General features: G+C 47.2%; 1 protein-coding gene across 6 annotated transcripts in view; it reads right to left on the bottom strand.

Moving 5' to 3' along the window:
* tub (TUB bipartite transcription factor) overlaps nucleotides 1-24,226 on the bottom strand; it is a 589,124-nt gene that overhangs the window by 47,117 nt on the left and 517,781 nt on the right. For all 6 annotated transcript variants that reach the window (XR_011933096.1, XM_072466438.1, XM_072466434.1 and 3 more), the window contains 4 exons: nucleotides 19,685-19,852; nucleotides 16,751-16,872; nucleotides 5,959-6,150; nucleotides 2,556-2,668 (listed from right to left, as the gene is read on the bottom strand). Coding sequence is in view for 5 of the 6 variants with exons in the window: in XM_072466438.1 (XP_072322539.1) it covers nucleotides 2,556-2,668; nucleotides 5,959-6,150; nucleotides 16,751-16,872; nucleotides 19,685-19,852 (595 nt within the window). In the remaining variant the exon portion in view is untranslated. The remainder of the gene's footprint in view (nucleotides 1-2,555; nucleotides 2,669-5,958; nucleotides 6,151-16,750; nucleotides 16,873-19,684; nucleotides 19,853-24,226) is intronic.

Genomic DNA, 24,226 nt, shown 5'->3' with positions numbered 1-24,226 from the left:
TCATCTTTGGAATCAACCTAGTGAATCTCCTCTGAACTGTCTCCAATGCCACTACATCTTTCCTCAAATAAGGGGACCAAAACTGTGCACAGTACACCAGATGCGGTCTCACCAATGACTTGTATAGTTCTTGTGGGCAGAAACCTTGTGGGACAGAGAGACTGAGGAACCGCTTAGTTTTGTGAACCCCAATCACCCAAATTTAATTCATAGTTGAACAGGACAGCAGTTCTTAAATGTCCAGTTTGCACTTAATAACTGCACAACCACTGAGACGTTCCAAAACGAAACAAATTAGCAACCCTCTCGATTAGATGTGCCATGAGTGCGTTTACACGGACAAGAATTCCAAAATTCCCCGGGCAAAGATTCTAGCAACTGTTTGGGAATCGCTGACACCCCCTGAATCTGCTGAATTTTGCAAAATCCTCGGGGCATGGGGCTGTCTGGAAACAGATCATTGGGTCTTTCTTTGATGCTTATGGGCCTGGAAACTAGGGCAGATGTCTGTATTGGATTGATGGAAAAGATTGACAGGCTCCCACCCCTATCCTTCAGATTGACAACAGGGGAATTTTTTTTGTCTGGGATATTAATTTGGTGGTTGCATAAGATAGTCCAGTACCCAAAAACAATTACCAAAGAGGTATCTACCCAGCTATGTAAATAATTCACTGCCACCAGAAAATGAAGAAAGTAACCCTATTTGTTTATGGCACATTTTCATTAATATCGAAAACACTTTACACCCAAGAAATAACAGCCGAGACATTTTTGGAGCTGCACATAAATGATCCATTAAAAGTCAATGAGTGAATGAAAGAAGGATAATCCTTGCTCTTGTCTGAGGGATCCTTTGACATCTCCCTGATTGGAAAGTCAGGATTTCAATTTGATGTGAAAGGCAGCACCTTTGACACTGCCGCCCTCCTTCAGCACTGCATTCAGCCTAATCAGTGTGCTCAATCCTATAATGAGGCTGGAATCAGACTGATCCCTGCACCGGGTCAAGAAGGCCTGAGGTACACCCAATATCCAGGCTCATTCACATGAGACAGGTTAGCTGCGGATACTCGCTGGTCTTCACCCGATGGGAACTTCATGAGGATTTCAATTCCAGACCACTGTGAATCCTCGGGTAGATCATGGGAAGGGTTGGAGGAAGGAGGTAGTGGAAGAGGGGCCTGAATGGGAGGCAGGAAGGAGGCCGATTGTCAGGAATGGAGTGGCAGCAACATTCTTCCGCACTGCCGCATAGGCAGGAGGAGCATTCCCGCACCTCTCGTCTTTCCATTCTGGAAAATATTTGATTTTGGAAGCCATCCTGATGGGAATGTCTGATGTTCGGCTGACTCCCCTGCTTCCAAAGCTGCCCCCGAGGAGCCGGGAGGGTTTCCCATCCAAGACAGCAACATGGGAGGAGAGCAAAACTAGTCTGGAAAATGGGAATAAGAACAGAACCCCATACACTTTTCAACAGGTTTAATTTCCTTTCATTGCTGACTAAATGTTGTTGCATTAGTATTTCAATTCAACTTGAATCCACATCAAAAAAATAGATAACCGAGTCTGTAAAAATAATTTTCACCATTCTTTAAAATCTACTCCCCCCCCCCCCCCCCCCCACCCCGCCCTGGGTTTCATTCTATTGCGCCTACGTTGGATGCCAATACTGAGTTGAACTGATGTAGCCTCCAGTAGTCTCAGTCTGACTAAATGACACATTGTGCAGCTGGCCATTGTGCACATCCACTGCTGGATGCCCAATGGATTCAATAGTAAGTTCAACTTTAATGATGCTGTGTGAGAAACTGTTTATATGCCCAGAGTCAGTGCAAATGTTTCCTGCCTGCAGCATGGAAAGTGCTTTGATCTATTTTGGAACCTGGAGAGGAGAACAACCTTATTGACAGTCACTGCAGGAGAGTTACATGTAGCACAGAAGCCAGATCCTGGGGATCAATACCGCCCTGGGTGGCAGTGAGAACATCCTCAATGTCATGTAGTGAAGCCAGAATTCTTCCTGTTTGTGTCTGCACCATTCACCCAGCACTCTCCTTTGCTCTTTGATGGAAAAGGTTTACTTGTTGGGGAACAGTCAACCAAAGTACCACTCAGTTTGATCTTAATAGATGCATTACAGTATCTTACTGCATGCGCCGTTCAATAAATGCTGGATGTTATAATAATAATGTTTATTGTCACAAGTAGGTTTACATTAACACTGCAATGAAGTTACTGTGAAAAGCCCCGAGTCACCACATTCCGGCACCTGTTCGGATGCACTGAGGGAGAATTCAGAATGCCCAAATGACCTAACAGCATGTCTTTTGGGACTTGCGGGAGGAAACCGGAGCACCCGGAGGAAACACACGCAGACACAGGGAGAACATGCAGACGCCACACAGACAGGGGCCCAAGCCAGGAATCGAATCAGGGACCCTGGCGCTGTGAAGCAACAGTGCTACCCACTGTGCTACACAGTGTTTCCCTCCAGCTCTTTTAAGGCTTCCCTGCAGAATTCCTCAGCACTCATAATTGTGATAATGGTTTACCTGAGCTTGCCAATAAAACTCTCTCCACCACGAGATAGATCAGTCGGGTCGATACTGATGAGGTAATTTGATGTTTTGCTCTTCTTGCGTTTCCGTCCTGCCAATAAGAACACCTGGATTGGTGATGAAACAAAATGTTGTTAAAAGGTCCAAGGAGAATTTTTAAAAATTTTTAACGATTTTTTTAACAAATCTTTACCCAGTCGGAAAACTCAATTTGGTTGAACCACCAACTCAACAACACAACTAAATGTATTCATGATTACCCCCATTGATTAAAGACCAAATCCAAGCCCTTTCTGACAATGCAAAATCATGGGAATGACACACTTTACAAGGCACTTCTCAGAGCTAATACAATACTTGTTACTCTAAAAATCATTACCTGTCGTTATTTTACACAGAAGGTTTTATTAAAAAAACAATGACATATGTTGGTATGAGAAAAATTAGGCAACCTTGAAATTGAACCAGATTTTACAAAGTGTGGTTAACTTGTTCCAGTTCAAAGTATTGCAAATCGCTGGAAAATGTAATGCTGCCTGCACATTACAATGACTGTGGTATGTCGTCCAGAGCTGAACAATTTTGTCTATTTATTCATTCATTCGGTGTCCCTGGTAAGGACAGCATTCTTAAAAGTTTTTTCACGGGGTGTGGGCATTGCTGGATAGGCAGGCATTTGTTGCCCATACCCAATTTCTCTTGAGAAAGTTGTTTGTGGTGAACCACTTTCTTGACCGTGGGAAATTCCAGGTTACTATCTCGGCAAGTCCCCCCCACCCACTCCCCCACTCCTGGGGATCCCTTGGTGGGTTCCCTCCGCCTGGTTCCCATTTAAAAAAATCTGTTGCAAACCTCGCCAATGTGATATCATGTAGGTGTGGGGTGAGATCCTAATGGGGCGGAAACATGTGGCGGGAAGCCCTTTAATGCAATGATAATTTATTTAAATGAGGTTCCCGGCCTTTTTAGGTGGGAACCTCATTACACCACCTGCAAAGGGGACAGGGAAAATATGAAAACAAGATCACGCTGGCAAGATTCTCGATTTCGGACTCTCGTAGGATTTTGCATCAAAATACCGGTCTTAGTTAAAATGATGTGCAAAGACTTAAGACCCCATTTCTTCTCAATTCATCTGCCTCCTTTACTGGGACCTTTTTTTAGGTGGCTGATGATTTTGCCTGACTTCAGGATTGCAAGATCCTTAATCGTGGTCCTTTAATGTCATGAACATCCCAATAGCAGTGCAACCTGGTAGGAAAGAGGAGGAAGTGATATAAGCTAAATCAGGAACTTTCCTTAACGGGGATAGTAAGAGTAGGAGTGGTCCTCTGGGCTTTGGGACAAAAACTTATATCTTTGCAGCTCCAAGTTCCCCATTACCACTCTACAAACAGCCTTGATTCCCCATTCCTGTGATCTACTTTAATACTTACAAATGGCCACTGCATCTGTGCTGGCTATTCCTTGCAAGGAAGCCAGCCAGATGTCTTCTACGATCTATTTGGGAAAGAAGCTGGCTGGTAAAGGGCAACTGAAGCCTCAGATAACCCAGGCCTCAAGTTGATGACACCAAGTGTGTTTTACATGCTCCACTACCGCCCAACACCCACTCTCAGTTATAATCCACCCTCAGGTACACACCCAGTCTGTCTGGCAATCAAGGACTATCCACTTAGATGAAAAATTGAAAGACATGCGTTGTTCAAACTGAATACCAGCAAGAATCATTGCATATAGGAGAGGAGGAAAGAACATTGGTGAGTATTTAAAAACTTAAATAAACAAAATAATTAACACAAGGGATAATTGCAATGAAGTCCTCATACCAAAATTAGACATCAATTGAAATGCATTCTTCCTGCAGAAGGAGCCAAGAAGGCTAAGTTGTAGTCATGCCAAGGAGACTAAGTTGTCGTAATAACAATAATAATAATAATAATAATAATAATAATAATAATAATAATAATAATAATAATAATAATAATAATAATCGCTTATTGTCATAAGCATGATTCAATGAAGTTACTGTGAAAAGCCCTGTAATGCAGTATAACATTCCCCAAAGCCTATATCACCTATAAGGGGGTCCTCAGCAGCCCCGTGCCCCATCTCATGTGCATTAGGCACCCCCGGGCCCAATCACCACCATGAAAAAAATGGAAGCTTGGCGTCTTGGCACTGCCAACCTGGCAGTGTCACCTGAGAACTTTGGCAGTGCTAGGCTCACACCAAGGCTGGCACCAGCAGTGCCAGGGTGCCACCCTGCCCACAGGGGAAGTATCTGGGGGCCTTTGATGCCCTGGAAGCCCCCCATGAGTGCCATTCCATCTGGTTCCCAGCACTGAATAACGCTCGCTCGAGGCTTCCAAGGCAAAGGGGATAGATCCCATCGCCTTGGTTATCTCAGAGAACTGAATGTTAGAGTGAGATTAGCTGTCTCGCTCTAATATGCAGATTTTCCAAACATTGATCCCACCCACAATGGGTAGTTCCCAGGAGCAGGGTCTCCTGGAATTTACCGGTCACGCTGCACGGTGTGCTACTTTGCTAACACAGGCTGGACGGTAGATCGTGCCCTGGACATATGTGGACTTTAACCTATATTTGGGGCCTTCTTGAGTTTACAACAAAAATGAGCCAAAATGGGCATGGAATATCTCCTAATGTGTGTACAAATATATTGTCATGTGAGTGTACCTTTAAGACATGGATGTTTAAGCAATGTACCTTTAAGAAAACAGTGATGTCAGAGAGTGGGTGGAGCTGAGGTCAGGTCAGCCATTTTGCAGTTGTTTAGTTTTTCAGTTTGGAGGAAAAGAGCTGGGTGTGTGTCTGTGTTTTGCAGTGAGCTGAATCTCTGCCATGAAAGACTATCTCTAGATCATTTGGGTGATTTAAACTTACAATAGTGAAGCCTTTAACCTGATGTAATTTTTTTTAAAGGTGTTAAGTCTCTTGGAAGTTTGAAGGAACATTTTAAGGAATTATTTACAGTTGCAATATTTTCTGAGTTATCTTTGAAGTAAGGGGTGTTCAGAGATCCAATGTTTATTTAAGATATTAAGTTGAGTTCATGGAATAAACAGTGTTTTGTGTTTAAAAACCCACGTGTCCATAATTGTAATCCCACACCTAGGGAAAAAGCCGTGTGCTAGGAAAAGCAACAAATCCATTAAAGGGAGAGGTTGGTTGAACTCCATGATACATTTTGGGGTTCTGAAAAGGCCTCGCCCATAACAATATATATCGGAAAACATAAACATATATAAATATATATATATTAATTAATTATAAGGAGTGTACTCTACATGAAGTAATCTATTTTAGATTTCCATAACTTGAACTCAGAATATACGATTTGGAACATGTGTTAAAATATATGTAATTGACCAACCTTTTTCCCATCGTCCCTTTCCAGATGGAGGTAGTAGGTAGGATACATTCCACGGTCCATTCCCTTCTTATCCCTTGTGATTCGGCATTTAATGGTGATTCCTTGTGGAGCGGGTCTCACAGCAAACTCCTCAAGGTCATCCACATCTATTAGAGCGTCAGTTCCTGTAGGGGTTGAGACTGAGGCTGCCTCCTGGAAAACAGGAAGACATTGTGTTCTGTAATTGGGAAATGGGACAATATCTCCATGGGCTGCATTCACCAGAAACAACGCAGCCAATGGATTTGGCCCGCGGTTTTGTGAATATTTGTATTTAACAGGGCAAAGGCACTCTGTAAATGCAGACTGATTTTCCATCAAAGAAGAACAAAGAACAAAGAAAAATTACAGCACAGGAACAGGCCCTTTGGCCCTCCAAGCCTGCGCCGATCCAGATCCTCTATCTAAAACTGTCACCTATTTTCTAAGGATCTGTATCCTTCTGCTCCTTGCCCATTCATGTATCTGTCTAGATACATCATAAATGACGCCATCGTGCCCGCCTCTACCACCTCCGCCGGCAATGCATTCCAGGCACCCACCACCCTCTGCGTAAAGAACTTTCCATGCATATCTCCCTTAAACTTTTCCCCTCTCACCTTGAACTCGTGACCCCTAGTAATTGAGTCCCCAACTCTGGGAAAAAGCTTCTTGCTATCCACCCTGTCTATACCTCTCATGATTTTGTAGATTCATTGAGATCCCCCCTCAACCTCCGTCTTTCGAATGAAAATAATCCTAATCTACTCAACCTCCCATCATAGCTAGCGCCCTCCATACCAGGCAACATCCTGGTGAACCTCCTCTGCACCTTCTCCAAAGCATCCACATCCTTTTGGTAATGTGGCGACCAGAACTGTATGCAGTATTCCAAATGTGGTCGAACCAAAGTCTTATACAACTGTAACATGACCTGCCAACTCTTGTACTCAATACCCCTTCCGATGAAGGAAAGCATGCCGTATGCCTTCTTGACCACTCTATCGACCTGCGCAGCCACCTTCAGGGTACAATGGACCTGCCCACCCAGATCTCTCTGTACATCAATTTTCCCCAGGGCTTTTTCATTTACCGTATAGTTTGCTCTTGAATTGGATCTTCCAAAATGCATCACCTCGTATTTGCTTGGATTGAACTCCATCTGCCATTTCTCCGCCCAACTCTCCAATCTATCTATATTCTGCTGTATTCTCTGACAGTCCCCTTCACTATCTGCTACTCCACCAGTAGCGTCATCTGCAAACTTGCTAATCAGACCACCTATACCTTCCTCCAGATCATTTATGTATATCACAAACAACAGTGGTCCCAGCACGGATCCCTGTGGAACACCACTGGTCACAGTTCTCCACTTTGAGAAATTCCCTTCCACTACTACTCTCTGTCTCCTGTTGCCCAGCCAGTTCTTTATCCATCTAGCTAGTACACCCTGGACCCCATGAGACTTCACTTTCTCCATCAGCCTACCATGGGGAACCTTATCAAATGCCTTACTGAAGTCCATGTATATGACATCTACAGCCCTTCCCTCATCAATCAACTTTGTCACTTCCTCAAAGAATTCTATTAAGTTGGTAAGACATGACCTTCCCTGCACAAAACCATGTTGCCTATCACTGATTAGCCCATTTTCTTCCAAATGGGAATAGATCCTATCCCTCAGTATCTTTTCCAGCAGCTTCCCTACCACTGATGTCAGGCTCACCGGTTTATAATTACCTGGATTATCCGTGCTACCCTTCTTAAACAAGGGAACAACATTAGCAATTCTCCAGTCCTCCGGTACCTCACCCGTGTTCAAGGATGCTGCAAAGATATCTGTTAAGGCCCCAGCTATTTCCTCTCTCACTTCCCTCAGTAACCTGGAATAGATCCCATCTGGACCTGGGGACTTGTCCACCTTAATACCTTTTAGAATACCCAACACATCCTCCCTCCTTATGCCGATTTGACCTAGAGTAATCAAACATCTATCCCTAACCTCAGCATCTGTCATGTCACTCTCCTTGGTGAATACCGATGCAAAGTACTCGTTAAGAATCTCACCCATTTTCTCTAAGTCCACGCATAACTTTCCTCCTTTGTCCTTGAGTGGGCCAGTCCTTTCTCTCATTACCCTCTTGCTCCTTATATATGAATAAAAGGCTTTGGGATTTTCCTTAACCCTGTTTGCTCAAGATATTTTAGCCCTCTTGATTCCTTGTTTCAGATTGGTCCTACATTCCAGATATTCTTCCAAAGCTTTGTCTGTTTTCAGTCACCTAGACCTTACTTTTTCCTCTCAGCTAGTCTCACAATTTCACCTGTCATCCATGGTTCCCTAATCTTGCCATTTCTATCCCTCATTTTCACAGGGACATGTCTGTCCTGCATTCTAATCATCCTCTCTTTAAAAGCCTCCCACATATCAAATGTGGATTTACCTTCAAACAGCTGCTCCCAATCCACATTCCCCAGCTCCTGCCGAATTTTGGTATAGTTGGCCTTCCCCTAATTTAGCACTCTTCCTTTAGGACCACTCTCGTCTTTGTCCATGAGTATTCTAAAACTTACGGAATTGTGATCGCTATTCCCAAAGTAATCCCCGACTGAAACTTCAACCACCTGGCCGGGCTCATTCCCCAACACAAGGTCCAGTGTAGCCCCTTCCTGAGTTGGACTATTTACATACTGCTCTAGAAAACCCTCCTGGGTGCTCCTTACAAATTCTGCTCCAGCTAGACCTCTGATACTAATTGTATCCCAATCAATGTTGGGAAAATTAAAATCTCCTATCTCCACCACCCTGTTGCTCCTACATCTTTCCATAATCTGTTTACATATTTGTACCTCTATCTCACGTTCGCTGTTGGGAGGTCTGTAGTACAGCCCCAACATTGTTACCTCACCCTTCCTATTTCTGAGCTCTGCCCATATCGCCTCACTGCTCGAGTCCTCCATAGTGCCCTCCTTCAGCACAGCTGTGATATCTTCTCTGACCAGTAATACAACTCCTCCACCCCTTTTACCTCCCTCTCTATCCCTCCTGAATGATTGATAGCCTGGGATAATTAGTTGCCAATCATGCCCTTCCCTCAACCAAGTCTCAGTAATAGCAATAGCATCATACTCCCAGGTACTAATCCAAGCCCTACATTCATCTGCCTTACCTACTACACTTCTTGTATTAAAACAAATGCACCTCAGACCACCAGTCCCTTTGCGTCCATCATCTGCTCTCTGCCTACTCTTCCCCTTAGTCACGCTGACTTCATGATCTAGTTCCTTCCAGGCTTTAGTTACTACCGCCTTACTGTCCACTAACCTCCTCGTTTGTTTCCCATGCCCCTGCCACATTAGTTTAAACCCTCCCCAACAGCGTTAGCAAAAGCACCCCCAATGACATTGGTTCCTGTCCGGCCCAGGTGTAGACCGTCCAATTTGTAGTAGTCCCATCTCCCCCAGAACCGGTCCCAATGCCCCAAAAATCTGAACACCTCCCTCCTGCACCATCTCTCAAGCCACGCATTCATCCTGCCTGTTCTTTCATTTCTACTGTGACTACCACGTGATACTGGTAGCAATCCTGAGATTACTACCTCTGAGGTCCAACTTTTTAACTTGACTCCTAACTCCCTAAATTCTGCTTGTAGGACCTCATCATGTTTTTCCCCCGCCATCATTGGTGCCTATATGCACCACGACAACTGGCTGTTCACCCTCCCTCTTCAGAATGTTCTGCAGCCGATCTGAGACATCCCTGACCCGTGCACCTGGGAGGCAACATACCATTCGGGAGTCTCGTTTTCGACCACAGAACCGCCTATCTACTCCCCTTAGAATTGAATCTCCTATGACTATAGCCCTTCCACTCCTTTTCTCGCCCTTCTGTACAGCAGAGCCAGCCACGGTGCCATGAACCTGGCTACCGCTGCCCTCCCTGGTGAGCCATCTCCCCCAACAGTATCCAAAACGGTATACCTGTTTTGGAGGGAGATGACCGCAGGGGACAACTGCACTGTCTTCCTGCTTTTTTCTCTGCTTTATGGTCACCCATTCCCTTTCTCCCTCAGCAATCCTAATCTGTGGTGTGACCAATTCGTTAAACGTGCTATCCACGACCTCCTCAGCATCCTGCATGACTGTAGATTAATGGAACAAACTACCAGCAAAAAATAGTTAATTCCGATATCTTTGAAGAAGGACTGGCTGCTGTATCTATGGGATATTTTTCCAACCTGCACCTTAGTTTTATGAACTCGAACATGTGAGAGGTGTCCCTATGGCGTGGGTGTCCATGCTGGGCAAACATTTACTCTACCTAAGTGACTCTCCCTAGCTTGATGTGGAGACTCTTAAGCATGACGATGGGTTTCTGGTAGTGTCAGAGGTTGAGCTAACCAAAAGAAAACGATAGCCAATAAACTGTTGACATGATAATGGAGCTACTGAGAATTCTTACACATTTACAAATCACAGACATATAACAAAATGTTTTTATTGATTTTCGTGTTTTATGGTACATGGTTATCATTGCCGGATCAAAGTTGTATTTTTACAAATTCCCATCTGAGGGTGGTTTGATAACCCACTGTACAGAATGCGACACGTGTATGTACAGCTGTGCTGTGACTTGTCACGCTCTGGCCCTGTTTCCAGGCCCCTCCTCTGCGACTCTGCCACCTACCTTCTGCCTCGCCAGTTTCTGCCCTCCTTCCCCCTCCTCTCCCCGCCTGCCTCCCCCCTTCCCTCCTGCTCCCTTTCCTCTCCATCCCTCCCACTCCTTCCTTTACGTTTTTGTGGTGTGCCTGTGGTCTGTGCCACCAACCCCCCCCCCACACACTGAGGTCTATTTGCTGCTGGCTACGAACAGGTCTTGGAAGAAGCTGGTGAATGGTTTCCATGTCTTGTGTAAGCCCTCCTCCGACCTACCAATGGCGAATTTTATTTTCTCCAATTGGAGGAATTCCAACAGGTCGGACAGCCAATCTGCAGCTTCGGGTGGTGCACTAATCCCAGATCCCAGATATTCTGCTTTTTGCTACAAACGCCTGGAGGCGCGACTTCCTGTATGATGGGCACGGAAGGCCTGGATCAATCCATTAGGCAGCCCAGTGGCCTTAAACAGCTGTGGGGTCAGCCAGCCATGTTGGGGAGTGGGGAGGCGAGGCAGGAACCCTGCCCCTAGTTTAAAATTCAGCCCTAGGTCCCATTAAATCTGGACAGGATAAGACAAGTCAAACAGGAAATTAGCTGATGGACATGGAACAATTTATGGTTGTTGTTCAGATTGGAGAAGGACTGGTAGTGTGCCTTTCTGCAGAACCTCAGAAAATCCCAAGACACTTCCCAGCCAATGTTTGCCAGTGAAGTATAGTCACTGATATAATGTCCGGACATGCGGCAGTCAATTTATACACAGCAAGGTCCCACAAACAGCAATGGGATAATCTGTTTTGTGATGTTGCTGAAGGGTAAATGTTGACTGGGACATTATGGAAGCTCCAATATTCCCGTTGCCATGGGATATTTACAAGGAGCTGAAGGATCATATGGGGCCTCAGTTAAATATCTTATTTGAATCTCAGCATCCTCCATACTACAGTGACAACAACAACTGCATTTGTGTAGAATCTATACCCGTCTTAAAGTTGCTTCACAGCTGTGTTATCAAACAAAGTTTGACATCATGTCACATAAGGCGATAATTGGACAGATGACCAAAAGCTTGGTTAAAGAGACAGGTTTTAAGAGTGTTTTAAAGGAGGTAAAAGTCATAAAGAGAAAGAGATGTTTAGAGAGGGGATTCTAGAGGTTGGGGTCTCGGTGGCTGAAGGCACTGCCATCAATGGTGGAGGATTAAAACTGTGGATCTGCAAGAGGTCAGTACTGGAAGAGTGCCAAGACGGTGGTGGGTTATACGGTTGGAGAAGGTTACAGAGATAGGGATGGTCAAGGCCGTGGCGAGATTGGAAAAGAAGGAAGAGAATTGCAATTGAGGTTTTGCTGGACCAGGGTCCAGTGTAGGGGATGATGGGTGAACAGGACCTAGCATCAGTTAGGATACAGTCAGCAAAGATTTGAAGGAGCTCCTTTATTTAGGGTGGAAGGTGGGAGGCCTAGCAAGAGAGCAAACCAAAAGTCAATCATAGATCATAGAATTTACAGTGCACAAGGAGGCCATTCGGCCCATCGAGTCTGCACCGGCTCGTGGAAAGAGCACCCTACCCAAGGTCAACACCTCCACCCTATCCCCATAACCCAGTAACCCCACCCAACACTAAGGGCAATTTTGGACACTAAGGGCAATTTATCATGGCCAATCCACCTAACCTGCACATCTTTGGACTGTGGGAGGAAACCGGAGCACCCGGAGGAAACCCACGCACACACGGGGAGAACGTGCAGACTCTGCACAGACAGTGACCCAAGCCGGAATCGAACCTGGGACCCTGGAACTGTGAAGCAATTGTGCTATCCACAATGCTACCGTGCTGCCCACTAAGTTTCGACATAATAACGGGTTGGAGGGGGATTTCAGCAACAATGGAATTCAGCAAGGATGGAGCCGGTGATATTACAGGGGTGTAAATGGCAGTGTTGGTAACTGAGAAGACATGAGATTGGAAGCTTATCTCAGTGACAAATACATCAACATGATTATGTACAGTTTAACATCAGACAGATGCAATGGTGAGCAATGTCGTTGGGTGATGAGGGAGCAGATATGATGGTGGGACCAAAGACAATGGGTGGGATTAACCAGAAACAAAATCTATGTCTGGTTTTGGGCGCATTTAGCGGGGTGTTTCTGGACGGCTGCAGTGTCGAGAAACACCCCGCTAGCTATTCAATGGTAATTTGCTGTTTTTTTTGGTCTCAGGGAGTTTTTCTCTGTCGAGGCCGCACTTAAGAGTCATTTGCTTGGCGAGCCCAGCAGGAAATGCTGCCCGGAGATTGGCGTGACTTTTTGTCTGGCTGCTCAAACTTTCCCTCCCCCCCCCACCCTGCTTTCAGCCCCCCCCCCCCCCCCCCCCCCCCAACCCCACTGATTTTGTCCCCCCTCCCCACAACCTCGGGGAGGCCCCCGGGAACACCCCCTCACCCCCTCCCACCTACTAAGGCCCCCCCTCTCCCCGGCCTGATCCCGGTCAGTGTCAAAGTGCCACCCGAGCACCCTAGCACTGTCACCCTGGCACTGCCACCCGGGCACCCTGGCAATGCCATGGTGCCAGGCTGGTGGTTCCAAGGTGCCTGGGTGCCAGGGGGAGTGCCAGAGTGCCACCCTGTCCTAACCAATACACCCGGGGGTCTCTACTGGCCTGGGAGACTCCTCCAGGTACCAGTACGACTGGTCCACAAACCACTGCTAAACGCGGGTCGAGGTCTCCCAGGCACGGCCTTTCATCCCGGGTGCCGGGAGAATTCGGCAAATGCATATTCGAATGTGACTAATGGCTCGTTTAAAAATGCTGCTCTGGATCTTGCCCAGTGTGAGCAAAATTTAGATTGTGACATCTCGCAAGACTTAGTTAAATCTCGTGAGGCATTTGGAGTGTCGCAAATTTCACAAGAGGCCTTTTGCGAGATTCAATAGTCTCGTCCCGACACAAAGGCAAGCACAATGAGGCCGTTAAATCGCGCCCAATGACTTCTGGGGTGGGATTCTCCGCAGTCGGCGCGATGTCTGCCGACCGGTGCCAAAAACGGCGCGAATCAGTCCGGCATCACGCCGCCCCAAAGGTGCGGAATTCTCCGTATCTTGGGAGGCCGAGCCCTCACCATGAGGGGCTAGGCCCGCGGCGGACTGATTTCCACCCCGCCAGCTGGCGGGAAAGGCCTTTGGTCCCCTGCCAGCTGGCGCGGAAATGACTTTGCCGTGTGGCGCATGGGCGGGAGCGTCAGCGGCCGCTCACGGCATTCCCTGCACATGCGCAGTGCAGAGGGTCTCTTCCGCCTCCGCCATAGTGGAGACCATGGCGAAAGCGGAAGAAAAAGAGTGCCCCACGGCACAGGCCCGCCCGCGGACCGGTGGGCCCCGATCGCGGGCCAGGCCACCGTGAGGGCACCCCCTGGGGCCAGATCGCCCCCGCACCCCCCCAGGACCCTGGAGACCACCCGCGCCACCTTGTCCCGCCGGTAAGAGAGGTGGTTTGATTCTCGCCAGCGGGACAGGCATTCCAGCAGCGGGACTTCGGCCCATGCGGGCCAGAGAATCGCGGGGGGGGGGCCGCCAACCGGCGCGGTGCAATTCCCGCCCCCACTGAATATCCAGTGCCGGAAAATTCAGCAACCGGCGGGGGCGGGATTCACGCCAGCCCCCGGCGATTCTCCGACCCGGCCGGGGGGTGGGGTGGGGGGGGGGGTGGGGGGCGGAGAATCCCACCCCTTGTTTCTCAATATTTAGTCAGACGAAATTTCTGCTCATCCAGTAATAGATGCATGGTAAGCAGAGGAACAAATTAGAAACATTTTCGGAGCCAAGTGGGATGGTGGCGAGGCAAAGTTAGACGGTGTCAGCATACATGTAGGATCTAGCATTATGTCTTCGGCAGTAACACATAGATGAGAACTAGGAGGAGGCCACAGATAGATCCTTGGAGGACTCCAGAGATAACTGTGTAGATGTTAGGAGGAGGAGTTATTGCAGATGGATTTCTGGTTCCAACTGGATAGGTAAGAATGGAGATAAAAGGTTGAGCTTGCAGAATACTTGGAAGTGCATGGTAAAATAGGGCTGAGTAGGCACGGCTTTGTCAAGAGGAGGTCATGCCTGACAAATCTGTTAGAGTTCTTTGAGGAGTTAACAAGGAAGTTAGACAAAGGGGAGCCAGTGGACGTGATCTCTTTGGATTTACAGAAGACCTTTGGCAAGATGGCGTACAGGAGGTTAAATAAGATAGCACCACTGCGCCACTGCCTACCCCATTTCAAAATGGGGAAAGGCTCCAGAAACCAGAAGCACAAAGGGACTTGGAGTCTTGTTCAGGATTCTCTTAAGGTTAATGTGCGGGTTCATTGGCAGTTAGGAAGGCAAATGCAATGTTAGCATTTATTTTCAGAGGGCGAGATTACAAGAGCAGGGATGTCCTGCTAAGGCTACATAAGGATCTGGTCAGACCCAATTTGGAGTATTGTGAGCAGTTTTGGGCTCCGTATTTAAGGAAGGATGTGCTGGCCTTGGAAGGGGTCTACAGGAGGTACATAATCTTGATCCCAGGAATGAAGGGCTTGTCATATGAGGAGCAGTTGAGGTCTCTGGGTCTGTACTCAATGGAGTTTAGATGTATGAGGGGGGATCTCATTGAAACTTACAAAATACTGAGAGGCTTAGATAGAGTGGACGTGGAGAGGCTGTTTCCACTAGTAGAATAAACTAGAACCCGAGGGCACAGCCTCAGACTGAAGGGATGATCCTTTAAAACTGAGATGAGGAGATATTTCTTCAGCGATATGGTGGTGAACCTGTGGAACCCATTTCCGCAGAAGGCTGTGGAGGCCAAGTCACTGAGTGTCTTTAAGACAGAGATAGATAGATTCTTGATGAATAAGGGGATCAGGGGTTACGGGGAGAAGGCAGGAGAATGGGGATGAGAAACATATCAGCCATGATTGAATGGCGGAGCAGACATGATGGGCCGAATGGTCTAATTCTGCTTCTATATTTTATTGTGCTATGGTTTATGATCTAAAAGCAAATTGCTGCGGATGCTGAAATCTGAATCATAAACGGAACATACTAGACACTCTCTGCAGGTCTGACAGCATCTGTGGAGAGCAAAGGGAACTAACGTTTTGAGTTTGGATGACTCTTTATCAACGGTAAGAATGGAACCTGACAATTGCAGTCCCACACAGCTGGATGATGGAAGAGGATTGTGTGGGTGACTGTGTCAAGGGCTATTTAGGGTTAGTATGATTCTCGTATTTTAATACCAGTGGAGCCCATTGCAAACTATTATTGTCCATTACTTGCATTTAGCCATTAAGTGACATTTTGGTTTTGTGCAGATATTGTGAGTCTGCCCTAATGAACACTGCAGATGTTTATTATCCAAGGAAAATGATTACCAACCATGACCTCACACAATGAACCTTAGTGTTACTGACACTTGTGACAGAGGAAGCATCACCACAGAAATTAGAAAGCTGACTAAATATGAGGCCTTTATCAACAGTTCTTTGTAAAAGCCGGGGATTTGTGGTCACTCTAAAGTTTATTCAGTTCAGAAACAGAAAGTTTGCACTGAAAATACTCAGATGCTAGCTGAAGCTGCAGTAACCAAGCAGACAGTTTGTAGATGCAAAATGCAGCAGAAGTAATTGTGCCATCCTTTATTGCACCATTTCAATCATTCACAGCCGCACGTTCCCTCTGAATGAGGCTCACAGTTTGTGCTGAATCACTTGCAGTTGAATGCTGTCAACCTCCGCTATTCAAATTAATGCCAAACAGGATCCTTACATTCAACGGACAGAAGGAGCCATTGATCGGAGTAACAGCTGATGGGACCAAAAACAGAGGAATGCTAAGTTACATTTTCACTCACCAAAAACAGCTGGGTCAACTTTTAACTGGAATGAAGGATTTTAAAAAGGCCTTGCAAATGAGGATGTAGTCAGTTTGGGAGGTAAGAGAAGCCTGCAAAGTTACACATGGAAAGGAAACACTAGCTTGGAGATGGAGAGATTTCTGTACTGATGTTTGGACCCTACTCCGTTCTTTTGCTTTTCCACTCTCTTAAGTTTTGAACAAATGATTTCTGGTCATCACCTTATTAGATTTTTTACTGGAAGCAGAGCCAGGCCTGGTGTTACTGTTCAATTGCGAAGAACTGGAGCTATCTTCATCTTCTTCATCTTCTTCCTCGTCGAAGTTCATACTGCTAGAAATACCTGTTGAAGCAAAAAGTATCGGTTCAGTCAACTTTCTGGGTTATTTCTCACTCACGCAGTAGACCTATGTCGAAAGATTGATATCTGCATTTATAAAAGTTGAACACAAGGTCGATCTACTCCTGGGAGTGAGGCCATGAAGAGTGAAACATGATTGCAAACTCACACACACATTTGAGAGTAGATTTTAAGAATTTTCATTCCAGGTGCATTAAGAATCCTTAATGAGAATTTGGGAAGGGAAGCTATTGGATGGAAAATACTGAAGGATTTTGTTACCTTCAAGCATATTTGGGGCTCCAAACTAGGCACTTAAAGCATAAATTCATCAATGAAACTGTAATTACTTTGAAGAGCAAAGGAATGATTTGTCCAAGACAGCAGAGTAAAGGGTGAGAATGCAATGGTAATAAGAGCTTTGACAGCAAGAGAAGCAGATAGTTGCATTAGTAACCGTTAATGTAAGCCCTAAACGGTGTGATGTGCCCCAGGCATCATAGGAATTAAAATAACAGATCAGATTTTGATGACCATGCAGAAAGAGGCGGATCGAATAGGGAATAGGATTCAGATTCAGCAGTTATCAGAGCAAAATAAAAAGTAAGACCTCAAGATAGCAATTCCAGGATTTTTAAAAATTCATCGACAGGATGTGGGCGCTGCTGGCTAGGACAGCATTTATTGCCCGTCTAACTCTTTTAAATTCACTAATGGGGTGTAAGCATCACTGGCAAGAGCAGCATTTACTGTCTATCCCTAATTGTCCTCGAGTAGATGATGGTGAACTTCCTTCTTGAACTCCAGCAGTCTGTGTGGTGAAAGTACTCACACAGTGAAGGAATGGTGATTTATTTCCAAGACTGGACGGTGTTTGACTTGGAGGGGAACTTCCAGGTGGTGGTGTTCCCATGCACCCACAGGCCTTGTTCTTCTAGGTGGTAGAGGTCATTGATTTGGAAGGTGCTGTCTGGAAACACTTTGATGAGTCACTGTGCTGCATCTTGTAGCTGGTACACACTGAAGTTAGAGAGCAATGGAGATGGTGCGAGTGAATATTTAAGATGGCAGTTGGAGTGCCAGTCAAGAGGGCTGCTTTCTCCTGGATGGGTGTCGAGCTTCTTGTGTGTTGGAGCTGCACCTCATCCAGGCAAGTGGAGAATATTCCATCACACTCCTGACTTGTGCTTAGTAGATAGTGGAGAGGGTTTGGGGGGTTAGGAGGTGAGTTACTCGCCTCAGAATTCGAAGCCTCTGACAGTATTTATCTGCTTGATTCAGTTAAGTTTCTGGTTAATAGTGATCCCGGGAAGTAAATAGTGGGGGATGGCTCAGTTAGCTAAATTAAAATGCAAGCTTTACCAATATAACAACCTAGCTTCAAATGATGGAGTTCTTCAACAACGATCTTGCTTATTGACCAGCACCCATTGTAAATGAATTAAGAATCAATGAACCAAAATTTATTGTGGCGTCAATTTAAATTAATTTGCATAAATTTGTCGGATGTATTGGGACAAGTGTAAACACAAAATACTGCAAGAAATTTTTTAAGCCTTTTTTTCCTCTGCAATCAGTGATCTGCCCTGAATGCAACAACTTATGCTTCAATAGCTGAAGAAATTTGAAATGTAGCATAAAATGCAGGTTGTAGTAGCTTTCAATGAGGACTATTCGAGTCTTATTCTAACAAAGGAATAAAGAAAACACGCTTACACTTTCAAAATCAAAGTAAACGTCATCAATATTGCCATGACTTAATAAAGTTTGACATGTTGAAGACACTAAATAGGTTCTGCCTTAGAGAGGAAATTCCTGACAACAAAAGACTGCTCAGTGCTTCTTATTGATAGTGTTTGTAGCTATGAATTTAATTTAATTGGCAAGATCTCTAAGCTGCCGCGAAAGAACAAAGTTGGGAATGTGGACGGTTTTGTGGGTTAAGTGGCTTTAGTGTAACTTTTATTTCATGACTGGGATTAAATCCAGACCTAACTGATAGGATGAAATGATCTTTCATGCCTTGAGTTTAGACAATATTGACCTAATTCTTAGTGGCATAGGGTTCAAGCATGATTCTATCACTAATTAAATATTTATCAGGAACTTAACGGGACCAACCATATAAATACTGCGGCTGTAATAGCAGGTCAGAGGCTGGGAATTCTACAGCGAGTAATTCACCTCCTGACTCCCCAAATCCGTTCTATCATTTACAGGGCACAAGACAGGGGTTTGATGGAATGCCCTTGGCTGAGTGCAGCTCCAACAACTTTCAAGATCTCAACACCAACCAGAACAAAGCAGCCTGCTTGACTGACACTGCATCCACCACCTTAGCATTCACTCCCTTCACCACTGACTCACAGTAGCAGCTGAGTGGACCTACCACACGATGCACTGCAGCAATGCACCAAGGCTCCTTTGATGGCACCTTCCAAACCCACGACCTCGGCCACCTAGAAGAATAAGGGCAGCAGATGCATGGGAACACCACCACCTGTAAGTTCCCCTCCAAGTCACACACCATCCTGACTTGAAAGGTAGCTCACCACCACTTCCTCAATTTGGGATGGGCAACACATGCTGACCTTGATACCGCTGTCCTTAACCCCCAAAGAATAATATATATATATATATATATATCACCACTCCTTCACTGTCGCTGGATCAAAATCCTGGAACTCCATCTCAAACAGTACTATGTGTGTACCTACACTACATTGGTTCAAGAATGCAACCCTCAAGGGGAATTAGGGATGGGCAATAAATGTTGGCCTAGCCTGTTGTGTTTGTGTGTGTGTGATTGGCCTACCTTTTTTCTGCATTGTCACTCGAAGATCCTGCTTTGTTGCTTGCTGTGCGCTGGCTGCGGTGTCGGTATCCACTTCTTCATCATTGCTCGACTGTCCAACAGTGAGAATCTGAATTTGACTTCCCACCTCCTGGACATCATCCTGAAAGGCGGCTGGACCATCAATCCCTGGTGGATGAAAAGAGATGAACTGTAAGTTCAACCGAGTATTAACTTCTGACACATGAGGAGACAAAGAATTAGGATAAAAGTCCAATGTGGCATAGGCATTGCTTCATGAAAAATAAAGGACACAAGCTGCTAACACACCAAACCTTCACATTCTTCTTATTGAAGGATGAAGAAACTAAAGTAGACAAAGTACCATTTGCAACAGTGGTGAACTTAGAATTCTCACTTGGTAGCAGAGAACTTCAGTATTGCTGAAAAAAGAGACACTGTTGAAGCTTTTCAACTTGCACTTATCAGTACAGCCACAAGAATGCCAAATTTCAAAGAGAGCAAAATTTATACTGCATGAGAACAGGGTGCTGATTGGTTCGCAAGCTGACTCTGCTTGGTTGAGGCATTACTATGGAGAATGCATCAGAGAAATATTGCCCCAATGTTTTTATTTATTTCACAAGATTCCTGCACATGCTCCTTTTGCCTTTGTATGAATTTATGTCGCTTTGAGCAAGCATAAGTGAGCCACACTGCATTCCTGACTAAGCATCTTAAATTGGTTGTCAGTGTAATTGTTTGCACACTCAGGGTTGTTCAGCAGGTACTGTCCAATAGCGGATTTAGATCTAACATTAGACATTACCTTCGGAGTTTTACAAGCCCAGTTTGGTTGAGTCTGGTCACTACTCTGCCTGTTGTGAACAGCTGTAAGAATCTCAGGCAACCCCTGGTCCCCTTGAACTGTGAAACCGGACTTTAAACTCAGAAACTGTAAAATGGACACCTTTTCAACAAAGAGCTTGGCCAAATTTTTCTCAGCAAGCTTGGCTTGCAGGGCTGTCTGTGAGTGTGAAAGGAATGTTTGCAGCAACCCCCCCCCTGGACTTACAACTCATCAGTAGCCAGACAGCACTAATTGGATCAGCAAAGGGCACAATGGAAATGCTAATAGCCCTGAAACTCCCCCAGCCAAGAAACAATGCGTTGGTGAAAACTCCTTGCATATGTTAATGACCTTGGGCGAAATTCTCCGGAAACGGCGCAATGTCCGCCGACTGGCACCCAAAACGGCGCCAATCAGACGGGCATCGCGCCGCCCCAAAGGTGCGGAATGCTCCGCATCTTTGGGGGCCGAGCCCCAACATTGAGGGGCTAGGCCGGCGCCGGAGGAATTTCCGCCCCACCAGCTGGCGGAAACGGCCTTTGATGCCCTGCCAGCTGGCGCGGAAATGACATCCCCGGGCGGCGCATGCGCGGGAGCGTCAGCGGCCGCTGACAGTTTCCCACGCATGCGCAGTGGAGGGAGTCTCTTCCGCCTCCGCCATGGTGGAGACCGTGGCGGAGGCGGAAGGGAAAGAGTGCCCCCACGGCACAGGCCTGCCCGCGGATCGGTGGGCCCCGATCACGGGCCAGGCCACCGTGGGGGCACCCCCCGGGGCCAGATCGTCCCGCGCCCCCCCCCCAGGACCCCAGAGCCCGCCCACGCCGCCTTGTCCCGCCGTTCAAACGGTGGTTCAATCCACGCCGGCGGGGCAGGTAATTTATCGGCGGGACTTCGGCCCATCCGGGCCGGAGAATGGAGCGGGGGGGGCCCGCCAACCGGCGCGGCGCGATTCCCGCCCCCACCGAATCTCCGGTGCCGGAGACTTCGGCAACCGGCGGGGGCGGGATTCACGCCAGCCCCCGGCGATTCTCCGACCCGGCGGGGTATTGGAGAATGACGCCCCTTGTCTCCATCGGAGCTGAAAACCCCATCAGCATAATCAGGTCGTAATGGCAGCAATCTCCGGAGCGAATGGCAGACTCGAAAATCCCATCTTCTTAACGAGGTGTGGAAGACTGCGATCTCCCAGGACAATGGAGCGGGCAGGAAGCCGTTTACCCTGGAGGGAAACTGCCCGGAGATGGTGGATCACGCGGGGCAGGCCTCAGCAGAAATTGCCGGTGGAATACGGTGACTGGAGCTGGCTACCTGGACTTACCAGGAGAAGGGGCGGGACCTGCGGGAACTTTGAAATGCTAACTTACCTGCTCACACAAAAGAAGCTGGACTGGCGCGAAAACTTGGATTTTGGACTATAAAAAGGGTGGTCAAATGGCCATTCGCTCTCTTAGGATCTTTTGCTCTTGCTGAACTCTCTGCTCCTACAACATCTCAAATTGAGCTTGTCCTCGTGTTCCAGCTACAGCTTTGGATTGTAAGTATCCCGCAGCAGCTCGCGAAGCTCCCGGGACTAGTTTAGTGGTTGAGGCTTTGGGGAAAGGGGGTGCATGCTCCTATTTTGTCTTTTAAAAGATTGCTAAAATTGTGTATGTAAGTCTAACTCAAATTAGTCTGGATGGATAAGGTATCTCAAAAGAAGCTTGAGAAAAAGGTGAAGCTAGCCATTTCAATCTCCTATGCAGTCATAATGCGAGTGGTAGTTTATATTTTAAAAGTAAAATGTTTATTAAAAAATGTCCATAATAAACAAAAACAAACAACACAATTAACCAAAATTACACAATAGAAGAAAGAGACTAACAAGCAAAAGCACATATTGGGCTGGATTCTCTGGTTTGCAGACGGAGTGCTGACGCCGGCGTGGGAATGGGGGCATTTTACACCAGGAAAAACCGAGCCGCCCCCACACCGATCCTCCGTCTGGTGAGGGGCTAGCAGCCACGCAGCGAGAAGCCCCGACTTTACCTGCGGATACGGCCGGACAATTACCGGGTCCATGGCGGCGGCGGCCTGTGGCGGCGGAGCCGTGCAACATGGCGTCGGCTGGGCGCGGACAAACGCCTGCCAAAAACTGTCCCCCTGAACACCCCTCTCCACCCCCGGACCACACCCCACCAGTGCCCCCAGCCCCCGCCAAAGCCCCCCCTTGCCCGCAGAACGGCTCCCCCCCCCCCCCGACTGTGGGGGCGCTGGACTCAGTCCGCAGCCGCCACGTGAGATCCCCGAACGGTGTGAGCACACACCATCGGGAAGCCAGCCGTTTTTGAGGGGGTGGAGCATCGCAAAAGCGCCGTCGCCTCCGGTTTCACCGCAAATGGGGATTCTCTGGCCGATCGCCGAACGCGATTTCAGCGTCGGCGACCGGAGAATCCCACCCATTAACTTTAACCCCAAAAAACAAACTATAACCTCTAACAGCTGATGGTGACTAGCTCCTTAAAAATGGAAACAGTAAGATGTCTTCCAGCACCAGGTTAAAGTCCAACAGGTTTGTTTGGAATCACTAGCTTTCGGAGCACAGGTCCTTCCTCAGGTGAAGACTCATCTGATAAAGGAGCTGCGCTCCGAAAGCTAGTGATCCCAAACAAATCTGTTGAACTTTAACCTGGTGATGGAAGCTATCTTATTGTGCCCACCCCAGTCCAACGCCGGCATCTCCACACCATAACAAATAAAATAAATGGGCTGCCATCATAGGTAGAACCCTTCTACCGAACCTCTAATGGTGCACTTAGTGTAATTTAATTTATGAAGCGAGGCCCAATTATGGGCCACACAGACCCCCAGATAACGAAGAGTAGTCTTGGCAAGACAAAAAGGTAATGTCCCCAGTTGGGCTCTCCACCCTGGGAGGTTGACCGGGAAGCATTCACTCTTGTCCAAGTTCAACTTGTAACCAGAGAAGAAGCCAAACTCCCATGCAGCATCATTATCTCATCTATGGAGGATACTGGGTCCATAATATAGAAACTAGGTCATCCGTGTATAAGGACACCTCATGCTCCGCCCTTCCCCCCCCCAATTTATCCCCTTCCATTTAACTGAGGATCTCAGTGCAATTGCGAGCAGTTCTATTGCCAAAACAAACAGTCAACGCTCATTTCTCATGCCCTTATTCAACAGAAAGTAGTCAGAGTTCAGAGCATGTGTACGCACACTAGCAGGGGGTGCCCTATAGAAATAACCTTGGGCCAAATCCAAATCTCCCAAGAATCTCAAACAGATTTCCCACTCCACTCTATCAAATGCCTTTTCGCCACCTCGGGAAGCAATCACCTCCGATTCGCACCAAGGAGGGGCAAAAGACAATGGGCAGGATTCTGCGGGAATCGGCGGGGCGGGCAACTCCGGCGGGAAGGAGTGGCGTGAACCACTCCGGCGTCGGGACGCCCCAAAGGTGCGGAATCCTCCGCAACTTCAGGGGCTAGGCCGGCGCCGGAGTGGTTTGCGTCGCGCCGGCCAGCGGGGAAGGGGCTTGGCGCCATGCCAACCGGCGCCGAAGGGCCTCTGCCGGCCGGCGTGAGTTGGCGCATGCGCGGGAGTGCCAGCGTGTGCTAACGTCATTCCAGCACATGCGCAGAGGGCTTCGTCTCTGCCCCGGCAATGGCGGACCACTACAGCCACCGGTGCAGAAGAATAGAGTGCCCCCACGG

This window comes from Scyliorhinus torazame, chromosome 10 (genome assembly GCF_047496885.1).
Source record: "Scyliorhinus torazame isolate Kashiwa2021f chromosome 10, sScyTor2.1, whole genome shotgun sequence".
NCBI lineage: Eukaryota > Metazoa > Chordata > Chondrichthyes > Carcharhiniformes > Scyliorhinidae > Scyliorhinus > Scyliorhinus torazame.
The sequence above is the reverse complement of the archived record's forward strand: the minus strand, read 5'-3'. Positions and strand labels throughout refer to the sequence as shown.